Raw genomic sequence first — 13248 nt, 5'->3', positions numbered from 1 at the left:
TCTGCATCTTCCCGTCACTGTTTTCAAGGCGCTGACCTCCCCACTCCCTGCTGGCAAGGACTGTGTTTGTCCTTGTTATTGTCGCTCTGTGTCTTTTGTCTGTCCTGGGGCAGTCTGGGGCACAGTCCCATCTGGTCTGGGGACTGCCCCATCCTCTCTGTTCCCTCTGGGCTCCAGTGTCATCACAGCATCATGTCCCACCCTGGGTTTGGCAGTCTCTGTTCTCTGTCTGCTTTTCTTCTCCTCTCTCTATCTCAGTCTGTTTTCCCAGGACCTGTATCTGTGAGTTCCCTTGACCTTTCCTCTGTGTGTCTAACCTATCTGGTTTTTTTTTTTTTTAAGATTTTATTTATTTGTTTGAGATAGAAAAAGAGAGAGCATGAGCAGGGGGAGGGCAGGGGCAGAGGGAGAAGCAGGCGCCCCGTTGAGCAGGGAGCGTGAGGCAGGACTCGATCCCAGGACCCCGGGATCACGAGCTGAGCCCAAGGCGGACGCTTCCCTGCCTGAGCCACCCAGGCGCCCCTCAGTAGATTCTTTCTACTAGAGTCTGTGTCTTTGGTAGAATTCTCCTTCCGTGGAAGTCTTTAATAACTCCTGACAGGAGGATCGCTGGTGGTTCTGTTTTTAGTGGTTTGAGGATATTTACTTGGTCTTGCCTGCTCTCATGCTAGGTAAGTCTCATTGAATTGATGGGTGTTACGTTTGAAGGACTGTGGGGACTGTGGATAATTTTCCCCCCGAGGAGGGTCCTGTCCTCTGGCAGGCGGGTGGGCTGTGGGGAGCTGGCCGTGTCTGGTGCAGGCCAGCCCCGCCCGGGACCTAACCAGGAGCCTCCGTGTGTGCTCACCTTGGGCCAGGGGCGGGAGCCCGGGATCTCTTTCCCACCGGCTCCCACCCTCCGCGTGGACTGCTGCTGCCAGGTCTGGGGGAGCCCGTGACATGACATTTGACCACTTCTCTTTTGCCACTTCTTGCAGGGGCTGCGTGCTCTTGACAGTCTGGTCCCTGAGTGTGGCTGTCTTGGAAACGCCCGGACCCTAAGCTTCACCTTCCTGCAGGCAGGACTGCACGAGCCCCAGGCCTGTGCGCCTGGCCCCAGGGCAGCTGGTGCCCTAAGCGGGAGCTCAAGCAACGGGCATGGCCCTCCTTCTCTTGAGGGTCTGCCCCACAAGAGTGGCTCCCAGTCGCTCTCCTGCATTTTATCTGGCTTTTTGGCTGGAGGGTCGCTCTCCTGTGCATCGTGCGGGAGGGGGATCTCCTGATGGGAAGCAGCAGCCCCTCCTTGCCTGGCATTCACCCCTAAGTGCTCTGTCTGCCTCTGCAGTGGGGCCCTGGGTGGGTTTGCCTCCAGCCACGGGTGAGCCTTTCAAGACTGAGGTCTGGGCTATCTCCTTCCTTGTGTGGACCGTCCGTGGCTTTCCCCGTGGCCAATGGCTGTAGCTTCCAGCTCCTCTGTCCCTTTCCCTCCCTCCCTTCTCTCAGCCGCAGCAGCCTCTGGCTGCTACTCCCTGGCATCAGGGATGCTGGCCTTCCCAGAGCTCCCCAGTCAGAGATGCTGGCCTGCTGCCAGCCCGTGCGGAGCAGAGAACTTGCAGAGCACGGAGGTCAGCGTGATGCCCGAGCGAGGACTGCACCAGGCTGGGCCTGAGCCGGGTGCACAGGGCCCTCATGGGTGTGGGGAGGCACAGGTGTGCTGGAACCAGGAGCCGCCAGCACAGGATGGACTGTGCTGGTGTCGGGAGGCTGGGCCTGGCGCTGGGGCCGGGGCAGGTCCTCCCCCAGCAGTCAGGGCAGCAGGGCCACTGGTGTGCCAGCGCATGCGGCTGACCTGGGATCTGGCCCTCGGCCTTTCCCATACCTCTTCCTGGCACAGGTCCTGGTGTGAAGCCCCGAGGGCAGGGTGTAGGCACCTCCACACTGTGGGAGTGTCGTGCAGAGTGGTGACGGAGACCTGTGTCGATCATTCGAGGAGTGGTGTACACAGAGGAAACCCCAGCACAGGATGCTGCAGCCTGGCCCTGTCTCTGGCGTCAGGTGCATTGTGCTGGGGATGGGGAGGGTGCAGGGAGCAGGGTCAGTGTAGCAGGCAGTGCGTGCTCAGCGTGTGCGTGGGGGCAGGCTCGGAGCCCGGCAGGCTACCACTCCTTCGCCAGGCAAAACAGTGCAGGGGGTGCGGCTGCGAGCTCCTCTGTAAACAGAGGTGTGTGTTGGGCCCATAAATAAGTGCCTCCCTGCCCAGGTTTCCATCCGGGCCTGGGAATGGTGGTGCCAGCTCGTAGCGTGGCCACCCCGCCATTCCCACCGTCGTCTGCTGGACGCCTGTGCAGGACCTTCCAGACCTTCTGGTGGACTGGACGCCAAGAGCAGTCTCCCTTGTCCTGTCTTTGGGCGTCCTGAGGGAGCACTTGGGTGTGAGGCCGTGTAGAGAAATCTCACGTTGAACGTGGGTCTGGGTTTCAATCAAGCCTCGTCTGATCGTTCTTCCAAAAGCAGGATGTGGGCCAGCCACGTGGTGTCCCCGTCCCTGTCGTGGTGGACCCGGTCCTGGACGTCAGGGCAGCGGAGGCTCTGTGTGCACTTCTCACAGCCTGCCGGGAGTCTGTGCGAGCCCCCTGCGTTTTGGTCTGTTGACCCTCAGGAGTGTCTAGAATCTTCTGGTGGTGGTTTATCTGCTGCCGTTCTCTTCTGCGACCGGCACTGGAAGCTGCTGTTGGCTAAGCAGACGTCCCACTTAGTAGGGCATGTCTGGGAGGAACATGCCATGGGAGCAGGACGAGGGACCAGGAGGAGGGGCCGGCCCACGGGAACAGATGTGGTCACGCTGGGGCGCTTTGCTCAGCGCCACCAGGGCTTTAGACAGGCCTCGTCCACGCGGACTTTACGATTCCAGCAAATTTGGAGGCCTGGTTGATGTCCCTGTGCCGGGAGGTTGGGAGCAGCTGCTTAGCAATAGGCGGAGACCCAGGCCCACTGGGCAGGCTGGACAGAAGACCTTGCATGGCCACCACAACATCCCTAAATGCCCATCACTGGGGACCTGTCGTGGGCCCGGCCCTGCGGCGTGAACAGGCGGGAAGCACGTTATTCAGCCTGTCGGTGCGTCCAGCAGCCAGTGAGCCCTGGCCGCGTGCCCCGCTGCCTCTGCGGCTCAAGGGGACCAGTCGTGTCAGCTTGCTTAATTTGAAGTCCGGTCTCCTTTCTAAAACGTACACACTCTCCCCCATCATTGTGCCGTGGGGACTCCGACACCTGGCAAGGTTGAAGGAATCGGACGGTGGGCACCCCTAGCCGTGTCCACCCCGCGGCCCTCACCCGCTCCCCTGCCCCCCAGCCTCCCACCGTCCGGCACGTTTCAGAGTAAGGCACCGGCCTCTGCTGCTCCCTGTAAGCCCTTCAGCTGGCCAGTCCTTAACTGACCAGATTGCAGTATTTGTCTATATTTTTCTTTTCCCTTTTGGGGTAAAATTGGCATAAAACAAATACATGAGTGTTTGTGGTACTGCTTGAGTTTTGCCAATTGTATGCATCTTTGCAACCAGGCCCCCCATCGGGACTCGGGGCAACACCACCACGTGGCCACCCTGCCCCCGAGGCACCCACTGTTCCGGGGACCCCCACCCATTGGTTTCGCTCATTCCAGACGCCCAGGGGAGCCCTGTTCGTAAGGTTTCTGTCACTAGGCGAGCTTCGGGCCCATCCGTGGGGGGTGTGCCAAGAAGCGCCCCCTCCGTTGTGGGAACGTGTGACAGGCCACGGGTTCTTCTGTGGGTGGACGTCTGGGCTCTTCTTGGCTTTCAGCTGCTGGTACAAGGCTCGCGGGTGGACGTGGGGCGGTCTGGTCGAGGCAGGCGTGGTCCGTGCTACGAGAAACGTGCCAGCCTTGTGCCAACCTTGTGCCAGCCTTGTGCCAGCGTGGCCATTGGGCGGCAGCGCAGCCGGCAGACGGGGAGCGGGGGAGGCCCACGTCCCTGCCAGCATTCGGTGCTGCCGGGGCCCTTCGTCTGCAGGTCTCCGACCACCGAGGGCGATCCCTTCGCGTGTGCTCACCGGCTCTTTGCTTCCCTTGAAATGTCTGCTCCGAACTTACCGATGACTTGGCTTTTATTTTATTTCTTTTGAAAGCTTCACTTTTTAGAGCAGTTGTAGGTTAAAAGAAAAACGGTGCGGACCCCCACCTCCCCCGACCCCCTGCCCACGCCGCAGCGGCGTCCTGGACGGCCTGGCGGGGCTGACGAGGGCTCGCCGGGGCTGACGAGGGCTCGCCCGGCCTGCCCCTGTGGTGTCCCTTATGGGTTTGACGTGAGCGGTGGGCGCCCGTGCCCGTGGCATCACGTGGAGTGGCCTCAGTGCCCCGAAGTCCCCTCCCGCCCGCCGGCAGCCCCTGACCTGCGCGCTGTACCCCGAGTGTTTCTGGAGCCTTCTGGCGCCTCTCGGTTTGGCGCGTCTCCCGTGTTGCCTGTGTCGACGCGGGTCTGTGCTCGCTCGCGTAGGACCGCTGCCCCCCCGCTCCCGGGGCTGCTTCCCACACTTCGTGCTGGCTGCTCGTCCTGTGGCGACGCTCCCACCGAAGCGCGTGCCTCCAGAGCCCGGGACACGGGGTGCCCTTTATGCAAGGACCTCAGAGGCCGTGGCGGGGTGTCTGGGGCCTGCTGGGACGCTGTGGCCTCAGGGGCCTCTTTCTACTGTGTTTGGGCCCAGGGGTCCCCCCCCGACCCTGCCCTGGCTCTGATGCGGCGCGTCGGACTCCTCTCGGTTACCTTCCCAAGGCCACAGTGCGCCGGGGAGCGACAGGACGTTTGACCTTGCTTGACCAGTTGCCTTACGCAGGGGTGCGTGTCTTGTTGCGTGTCTGTGTGCGCGCGTGGGTCCACCTGGGTCTCGAATCACTGAGGACATGATGTGGTTACTCTTTAACCATCTGCTGAGAGTGAGGACAGGTTCCATGCCAGAGGCCCCACAGCTGTCCCTCGAGCACTGGCACCACGGAGGTGCCCGCCCGCCACCAGGGCCCTCTGTGCCTGTGTCTGCCCCCCAGGAGCCACGAGTCGTGGGCCAGAGGCCCACGCAGCACCCAGCGGGCGCTCACTAGATGCTCGAGGGAGCAGTGAGTGTTGTCACGTGCTTCTGGGCTGTGCCACTCGGGGCGTGGGGGGTGCTCTGTGAAGCAGCAAGTACTCCGGGGATGACGTGATTGATGGGCTCTGCTGCCCCTCGCCCCGGGAGTGCTTGTCAGGGGTCTCTGGCAGGTTCTGTGCAGTCCTGCTGCAGACACCTCCCTCGCTCCCCTGAGATCCAGGGCCGAGCCCAGGTTGGGGGGCTGGGTCTGTGCCTTGGGAAGGTGGTCGGGTAACTGGAGCCCGTGGGCTTGGGCGCAGATGATCCTTGACTCCTGCTGCAGACATGCTCCTCGACCTCAGTGACCTGCTCCAGGTACATTGGCTTCCTTTCTGAGCCCCCTTCCCAAGGGAGGCTGTGACTGGGGCGTGCACCACACACCCAGGAGGCTAGTCCCCAGGCAGAGGACACGCCGGGCTGGGGTCTGATGCAAAACCAGTGGGGGGGGGGCAATAAACATGGGGTCACAGTGCTGGCCTGGGCAGCCTCGGCCTCAGAACCAGTGGAAAGACCCAGGTGAACTTGGTCTGAGGGAAGGGAGGTTCTTTAGAAGAAAAAGAATCTTCAGAAGAATCTTTAGAAGAAAAGAATCTTCTATCTTCAACAGTGTAAGAATCCACATTATAGCGTATTTAGGAACTCTGGGTACCAGGAAAGCATTTTCTGTTCCATCTCTTGTTTCCAAGGTACTGAATAAAATGGAAGGGTCCAGCAAGGGGGACACCTGTGTGGATGGGACATTCACCAGGGTGGGGCCATCGGGGCTCTGCACATGTCCCGTCCCTGCTGACAGCGCTGGGGCAGGCACGGTGATCACTGCTGAGGACTCGGACAGGGCAGGGGTGTCCGGGAAAACAGACATGACCGCAGTGTGAGGGTGCGTGCGGGACTCACAGAGCTCCCGCCCCTCTGAGGAAGGCTTGGTCAGGTGCACCTGTGCACATGGGGCCTGTGGTGCTGGTGGCCGCAGACCGTCCGCAGACAGAGCTAGACTAACAGGTAAGGCAGATGCTGGCTGCGTGCGTGGCATGTCAGGAGTCCTGCTCAAGTACTCTGTGGCCGGGCTCACAGTAATGTGCTGGGATTGTGGAAACCCAGCGCTCCACGTGTGGCGGCGTGTTGCCAGGGAGCACGGAGCGAGGCTGGTGCGGGACCACCCACGGCGGATCCATGTTCACGATTCTGTTGTTGGTGTTCCTGCCGGGGTTTGGATCCGGGTGAGCTCTCCCGGGCAGGACGGGGTGGGGGGTCCTGTCACCCCATGAAGGCATGGCGGGCACAGGCGCACTCGGGCCGCCTTCACGCAGAGCCCGCCTGCCAATTGGACAGGAGCGGGAAGGGTGGCTGGCCACACCTGCAGGGACCGATCCTCACCGATCCTCAGAGTCCATGGCCCAGTTTCTGATGCCCGTAGACGGACGTCGGCATCTCTGGCAATCACGCCAGGTGCTGTAGCCAGCAGGCCGCTTAGCATTTCGACTTTCCACCTGAAGTCCATTCAGAGAACCCTTTTCCGTAGCATCTAGGTCTTTGTGTGCTTGGGACATTGTCAGGGAGGTGGGTCGGGTGTGCGCAGTGGGCAGGGAACAGCACATTGCGGGGCACGTGAGTTCCACTCTGCTCCAGACGGGCATGAGGTCAGGAGGGTCAAGGTGCAGGAGCTTGGCAGGAGCCCAGCGAAGGCCGGGCGCTCCTAGAAGATGCACACCTGCGCGTGTGTGGGCAGCCCAAGGGCAGAGTCCCTTGAGAAGCAGGCTCCGTGAGCTGCCAGCCCGAGGACGGGGGCTTCTCGCAGGAGGCCTGGATGTGCAGCGTAGCCCCTGAGCTGACGGGGCTCCGCAGGTAGCCTCCATCGCCCCTGAGGGGCCTCTGTTCCATGGCCACAAGCCCCCATGTGTGCTGCCCAGACCCCCTGATGGGCGTGCCGCACGCCGAGGTCTTGGTTCTTCACACTCTTTTCTGGTGGCTTCTTGGGCTCAGGGTTAAGGAGCCCTCAACCAGGACTTCACAGGCCAGGCCTGATGAGGCAAAGGAGGTCTACGGGGAAGCCAGAGGCAGAGGGCCACAGGCAGGAGGGGCTCAGCCCCGGCTTTTCCCAGTTCTGCACCTCATCCAAGCCCCGTGGCGTTTTCCATGGCTGCCGTCAAACACTGCTCAGAAGCCCCCTCCCCGTAGCACCGCGGCCTTGCTCAGCACAGGGCAGGCCCTTAGGACAGCCTGAGGCCCAGCAACAGAGGAGGTCTGCACCCTGGCCAGGCACTGGACTCCACAGCCGATTTGGACTTGAAGTGGGAGCAGCCTGGGAGATGGGGGAGTTCCTGAGATCTGCGGGGACCCATGGCCATGACTCAGCTGGTCCCTGGGGCCACAGATAAGGATCCCAGTCTGCGTGGGGCGGGGTGGCCAGTGGGCCCTGCATACGCAGCTGCACACCACCCTGAATTACACACACTGAGCTCCGGGTGTCTACACTTGGTTAGCAAACCCAGTTATTGCTGAGACAGTGGCAGGGTCTGAAAAAGCTGCCTGCGATTGGGAAGCAGGGCCCTGGGCTGCTCTGAGGGGTGGGGGCGGGGGCGGTCCTGGAGCTTTTACGTTGCATTTGTCACACTGGACAGTGAATGAAATGCATCGTGAGGAAAAAAAAAAACCCAAACATCCCCTAAATTCAGATGCTGTTCTGTGTTGTGGCTTCTTCCTAACAGGTGAACGTTTACGTGCTGGGGAAGACGTTCCTTCTTCTGGCAAGAGAGCTCTGCATCAACGCGCCGGCGATAGGTATGCTGGGGCTGGCAGAGGGCAACACGGTGCCCGGAGTGGGAGGGAGTCACGTGCAGGGGCCAGGGCCCCACTAGGTGGTAAGGAACGTCTGAGAAGTAGCCGAGAGCCTGACAGTTTGGAGGTTACTCCTGGTTTAAAACAAGACTGCCCACGGTCTGTCCCCGGCAGGTGTGGAGGAGGACACGGAGGGAATACACCCGGTGGCAGGTGTCCCGGGGAAGGCAGGATCTCTGCACACAGAGTGGGGGTGTCGCTGGCCCGTTCCGTCTCCTCGGGAGCTTTACTGAGAGGATTGTCTTCACAGTCCACTTGCAGGGGCTGCTCTCTGTTTTGCCCTTTACAAGTGTATTTCGTTTCAAGGAGGTGGAATGCAGGGCCAGGGAGGGTGGACCGGGGTTTAGTCCTGGATAACCCACAGGGTGGTACCCTGGGGCTGAAAAGGCAGGGTCTGGCAGGATGGGGCAGGGGGGGGGGTGCAGCTGCAGAGGTACACCAGGCTTGGGTGGTCTGCTCCCGGCCCAGACCCTGTCCAAGATGCCATTTCCTTGTGCCAAGTGACTTGGTCCCTCCCTCTGGGGGTCAAGCTAAGGGTTTTCAGAAGCAAAGCAGCTGGCCCCAGAGCACACAGCCTGGGAAGACGGGCTCAGAGAGCCTGCTTTATCCTGAAGTACACCTGGGCAGGGGCTGTCTGGGGCCTGCCATGGAAGGTGCTGGCGAGCCTGAGGCAGGACATTGGTCCCCAGGGTCTGCAGCCTTGGGCCAGCAGAGAGCCCCACTTCACGCCACCACCCTCAAACCTGAGTCCTACAGTAGGGCTTTGTCTCAGAGGCTGTGATGCATCACAAGAGTATGACAGAAGCCGACACCGGGCCTTTTCTGGAGCATTCTAGCGACAAACCCACAGCGGAAGCCAGCCTGCCAGCAGAGGGCATGCTCAGGGACAGCCGACCTCCCCAGGGGGCAGTTTGTTTCTAACCAGGAAGCAGGGCTCAGCACTGGGGAGCTTTTTGTGTGCTGGAAGGAACACAGGGGAAGGCACCTGTCCCAGCTTCACGCTCCTTCCGTCACTAATCTATCGGTAGCTCGTTTCACTGAAACTTTGTTATGAAAATCCAGGTAGACACACACTATTTTAGGTATTTTTTCAAATCCAAATGGATTTGAAGGGAAGGTCTGGGCTAGGCGTCGTACCACTGTGAATTCATGAGGGTGGGATGGGTGGCAAGGTCCCCAGAGCTAGCCACGGTGTGGGCACCACTGGGAGGGGACCTGGATGAAGCCTGCCTCGCGCCCCCAGATCTGCCCAGCAGCCAACACTCAGCACCCCAGGCTCTGGCTGTGCAGAGGAGCCTCTGGTTCCCAGCTCTGGGCTGCAGCTGACTAGTACGAGAGAAGTACAAAGTTGGCGAAGCCTTTAATGGGGTCAGGAAGGCAGCCAGCTGGGGGACGGGTAGCACAATCTCCTGCACTTCCCTTCCCGGCCGGACCAGCTGCAGAGAAAGGCCTCCTCCTGGTGCCCAGCAGAGGGCAGGGCGTCCATGCCAGCCCAGGGCCCCTCAGGCATAGAAGATGAGCTCGGGGATCTGCCCACCCTGGACCCCGGTCCCGTTGGTGCTGTCTGAGGAGCACTGGAACTGGAAGGTGACCTTCCCACACTGTACTTCCGTCATGCCTTCCTGCCCGAAATAGCTGAGCTCGCTGCCATCCAGGACGGCACTGGCTGTGTAGAAGGTGTCCTGCTCGACCTGCACGGGGTGTTCAAACCACACCGAGAAGGTGTTGCTGGAGCCGTCCGACACAAACTTGGTCAGGTTCTGAGCCAGGACCACCCCCAGCCGCTTGAGTTCAATCTTCACGCTGTACTCGGCTTTCCCGGAGCTGGACCCGTATAGGCCCAGCCCTGCAACAAACACCCTCCTGTCCACGGCAAACTGGATGCTGTCACAGCGCCCACGGTAGCGCCACTGGTTGCTGCGGTAGGCAGAAGACTGGAACCGGTGGCACCGCTGCGGGGCAAGGCCCTTCCTCTTGGTCAGGGGGAAGTTGAGGAGGGGCTTGTTGGCCGCCGTGTACCATAGGAAGATGTCGTGGGTCTCCTCCAGGGTCAGGATGTCCGACTGGGCTGCGCCGTTGGCAAACTCCTCCAGGGTCATGGTCGGAATTCGGACCAGATAGAGGGCAGGCCCCAAGACGTGCCTCTTGTTGCGTGGGGTGACCGGCAGGCCCTGCCTCTTGCACTCGGCTTCAGCCCAGTTCAGGACGGCCTCGAAGACCACTGCCTCCTTGGCGTTGAGGGCCTCCCGCGTCACGATGATTTCCAGAGTCTGCCAGTCGATTTCGCAGAAGCCTTCAGATCTCAGGGCCATCTCGGCCTGAGCGTCAATGACCTCCCAGCAGCGCTGGGTCAGCTCCGGCTCCTCAAACAGCCGGCTCTGGGACAGCAGGACACAGGCGTTCTTGGCTTCCAGGCTCGTCTCCAGGAAGTTGACACAGGCTTTGGCTAGCGCGGGGACAATGTACTTCTTGGCGGCGTAGAGAGTGGCCAGCACCGTGTCGGCCTCCAGGTCAATCTCGTCGCTGTACATGTACCTGGGCAGGGTGGGGACCGCGTCACAGGCCGCGGGGGCCCTGCCGCCGCCCGGCCCGGCCCCGCGCCCGCAGCATCCCGCGCCCGCAGCATCCCGCGCCCGCAGCATCCCGCTCCCCACCCGCACCTCCGCGGCACACGCACCTCAGCAGGATCAGGAAGGCCGCGGGCTCCACGTCGGGGATGTGGATCTCCGACTTGACTTCTGCCAAGTCGCCGTAGAACATGGCGTAGAAGACGGAGCTACCCACGGCCAGGACGTACTGCGGGGAGACAGAAGCTGCCCTGAGCCCCGGCCCGCCCCGCGGAGCCCGAGGAGGGCCGCCCCGGGGTGTCGGCTCACCTTGTGCGCGGGCACCCTGCGGGCCGCCCCCGGGGGCCCCACGATGAAGTGCACGTCGGCCATGAGCTCGTTGTTGAACATCAGCGCGTTCCTGCGAAGGGCAGAGGCAGGCTGGGGCGCGCGGGGGCGCGGGTGGGGGCGCGGGGGTGCGGGTGCGGGCGGGGGCGCGGGGGTGCGGGTGCGGGCCGGGGGCAGGGCCGCGGGGCAGGGCCGCGGGGCGGGGGCGGGCCGGGGGCGGGGGCAGGGGGGCGGGCCGGGGGCGCCGCCCGCGCTCACCTCTCGCGCAGGGTGGGGCGGCAGGACTGCCAGTTGGGGCTCTCCAAGTTGTTGTTGTCGGGCGCGGGCGGCGCGGGCGCGGGCGGCGGCGGGGCGGGCGGCGGGGCGCTGGGCGGGCCCTTCCTGCCCGCGACGGCGGCGGCGGCGGCGGCGCTGGCGTTGCTGTTGGCGATGTCCGTGGCGGTGGCGGCGGCGCCGGCGGGGTACAGCTCCGCGGCCATCTTCGCGGGCAGGGCGGCCTCCGCGCGCGTCGGCGGCGCCCCGTGCACCCTCGCGCCGCGGCGGGGCCGGGGCCGGGGCCGGGGGGGCGGCTCGGCGAGCACCAGGAGCGCCGTGAGGCACTGCGCCACCCGGCCGTGCAGGCAGGCCAGGGGCAGCAGCATGGGGCAGCCCGCCCCGCCGGCGCGCAGCCCGAGCCCGAGCCCGAGCCCCAGCCCCAGCCGCAGCCGCAGCCCGAGCCCCAGCCGCAGCCCGCAGCGCGGCCGCAGGGGGCGCCGTCCGGCCCGCCCTCGCCCTTGCCGCCGCGGCGCCCGCACGTCACGCCCGTCACGGCCGGCCCCGCCCCCCGCGGGGGACGTGCGCGCTCCCGGGCCTGCGTCCCGGCCCCGCCCCCGCGCGGAGGGCGTGCGCGCTCCCGGCCCTGCGTCCCGGCCCCGCCTCCCCGCGGCGGGCTGGGGCGGGGCGGCAGGTGCGCAGGCGCGGGCGGGAGCGAGGGGCGCGCGGCCCCGGGGTGCGGGGTGCGGGGTGCGCGCCTGGCCCCGGCGCGGCGCTGCGGAGCGTCCAGGGCCCCCGCCCGGATGCGGGCACGCGCACGGCCCCTCGCTGCTGTCGCGGGGTCGCCCCCGCCCGCCGGCCCTTCCTGCCCCTCCCTGGCCGTGGGTCGGGCGGCTGCGGGGCCTCGGACAGCAGGGTCCGCTGCGGGGCTGGGCCGGCGGGTCCCCACGGGTCCCCACGGCGCCCGCCCCGCCCCCCGCGGCCCCTGCTCCCTCGCGGTTGGGCTGTTGGTCGCGCCTCGGCCGCTGAAAGACCTTTTCTCGGCGAGAAATACGCGCGTCCGCTATTAAGGTTTGGGTTGTTTCGCGGGGGAAAGCCTGGGCCCCGGGGAGCCCCGGGACACGGAGCGGGGCGTCTGGAAGCTGCTGGCGAGCGGCCGAGACACGTGCGGGGGCCGGGCCGGGCCGCCCCGCCTGGGCCCGCCCCGCCTGGGCCCGCCCCGCCTGGGCCCCACGGCCCCGGGGACCCGCACGCCCCCGGGCCGCTCATCTCTGCTCCCTTCTGGGGACCAAGACGGGCGGGGGGGTGGGAGGGCCCAGAGCCCAGCCAGGTGGGCCCCGCTGCGGGGAGGACGGCGGGCGCCGGGCACGGTCCCCGGCCCCTGGGGCTCACGGCCGCCCCCAGCCTGGCCCGGCCCCGCCCCGCCCCGCCCCGCCCGGGCAGGGCCCTCCCAGGTGACCCCGCCCGACGCTCTGCCGCCCGGTGCCCGAGGCCGCAGGTCCCCCCCCCCCCCCCCCCCCCCCGCCCTAGGCGGCCGCGCGCCCTGGGTCCTCGGGAGCCCTGCCCTGCTGACAAGGGGATCACTGGAGACGCGCACCCCTGCGGTCGAGGGCAGAGGGCGCAGCTCACGGGTCACACTAGCAGGTGCAGCCGCAGATGGTGGAAAGGCGCTGCGTGCGGCTCCGCACCCGCCCCGGGCAGCTGTGGGAGGGACTGGGAGGGTCGCCCTGGCGGGGAGGCTGTGCGCCCTGTGCCTCTGGGTCTGGAACTCGGCGCATAGGGCCTGGTGAGGGGGGCGGCTCCTGCCCCAGGACTCGCAGCAGGCCCCGCTGACGCAGTGTGTCTGCCGCAGACCCGTGCCTCTACATCCCCCGCTTTGCCCACCTGCTGGAGTTCGGTGAGAAGAACCACGAGGTGTCCATGACAGCCCTGAGGCTCTTGCAGAGGATGAAGAGGGACTGGATGCACACCGGCCGGCGGCCCTCGGGCCTCTGCGGAGCGGGTACCGGCCCTGCGCTCACACCAGCCCCACTGGCCCCGGGTGGCTTCTGTCCTGACTTGGCGAGGCCAAGCACGTGGGTGGGGGCGGGCGGTCTCCAGAGCTGACCTGGCCCTGGAGGACTCCCAGCTGCCCCCCACACTGACTCAGCCA

At 64.9% G+C, this 13248-nt stretch overlaps 2 protein-coding genes across 6 annotated transcripts in view; one reads left to right on the top strand and one right to left on the bottom strand.

Annotated features, from left to right (window-relative positions):
- The window catches only part of BRF1 (BRF1 general transcription factor IIIB subunit), a 63657-nt gene that overhangs the window by 23650 nt on the left and 26759 nt on the right, over positions 1–13248 (top strand). For 3 of the 5 annotated variants that reach the window (XR_012002337.1, XM_072762508.1, XM_072762509.1), the window contains 3 exons: positions 5399–5430; positions 7821–7893; positions 12949–13098. Coding sequence is in view for 3 of the 5 variants with exons in the window: in XM_072762508.1 (XP_072618609.1) it covers positions 5399–5430; positions 7821–7893; positions 12949–13098 (255 nt within the window). In the remaining 2 variants the exon portion in view is untranslated. Of the gene's footprint in view, positions 1–5398; positions 5431–7820; positions 7894–11963; positions 12168–12948; positions 13099–13248 lie in introns of those variants that run through there. The other 2 variants (XR_012002338.1, XM_026012696.2) reach the window with 1 other exon arrangement.
- On the bottom strand, positions 9292–11638 carry BTBD6 (BTB domain containing 6). The gene is made up of 4 exons (XM_072762510.1): positions 11103–11638; positions 10827–10917; positions 10628–10746; positions 9292–10485 (listed from the first exon to the last, which is right to left on the bottom strand). The coding sequence occupies exons 1-4, from the start codon at positions 11483–11485 to the stop codon at positions 9453–9455; spliced, it is 1626 nt and encodes a 541-aa protein (XP_072618611.1). The 5' UTR covers positions 11486–11638; the 3' UTR covers positions 9292–9452.

The sequence above is a fragment of the Vulpes vulpes genome, chromosome 6, assembly GCF_048418805.1.
Source record: "Vulpes vulpes isolate BD-2025 chromosome 6, VulVul3, whole genome shotgun sequence".
NCBI classification, from domain to species: Eukaryota; Metazoa; Chordata; class Mammalia; order Carnivora; family Canidae; genus Vulpes; species Vulpes vulpes.
This window is presented reverse-complemented; position numbering and strand designations above follow the sequence as displayed.

What these genes read in the sequence shown, in the direction of transcription:
- BTBD6 (XM_072762510.1), bottom strand. Translation starts at nt 11,485, where the DNA reads ATGCTGCTGCCCCTGGCCTGCCTGCACGGCCGGGTGGCGCAGTGCCTC. An exon ending in GCAGGGTGCCCGCGCACAAG is followed by an intron (nt 10,747 to 10,826) that starts GTGAGCCGACAC and finishes GTCTCCCCGCAG; the next exon opens with TACGTCCTGGCCGTGGGTAG. An exon ending in GCCTTCCTGATCCTGCTGAG is followed by an intron (nt 10,486 to 10,627) that starts GTGCGTGTGCCG and finishes CACCCTGCCCAG; the next exon opens with GTACATGTACAGCGACGAGA.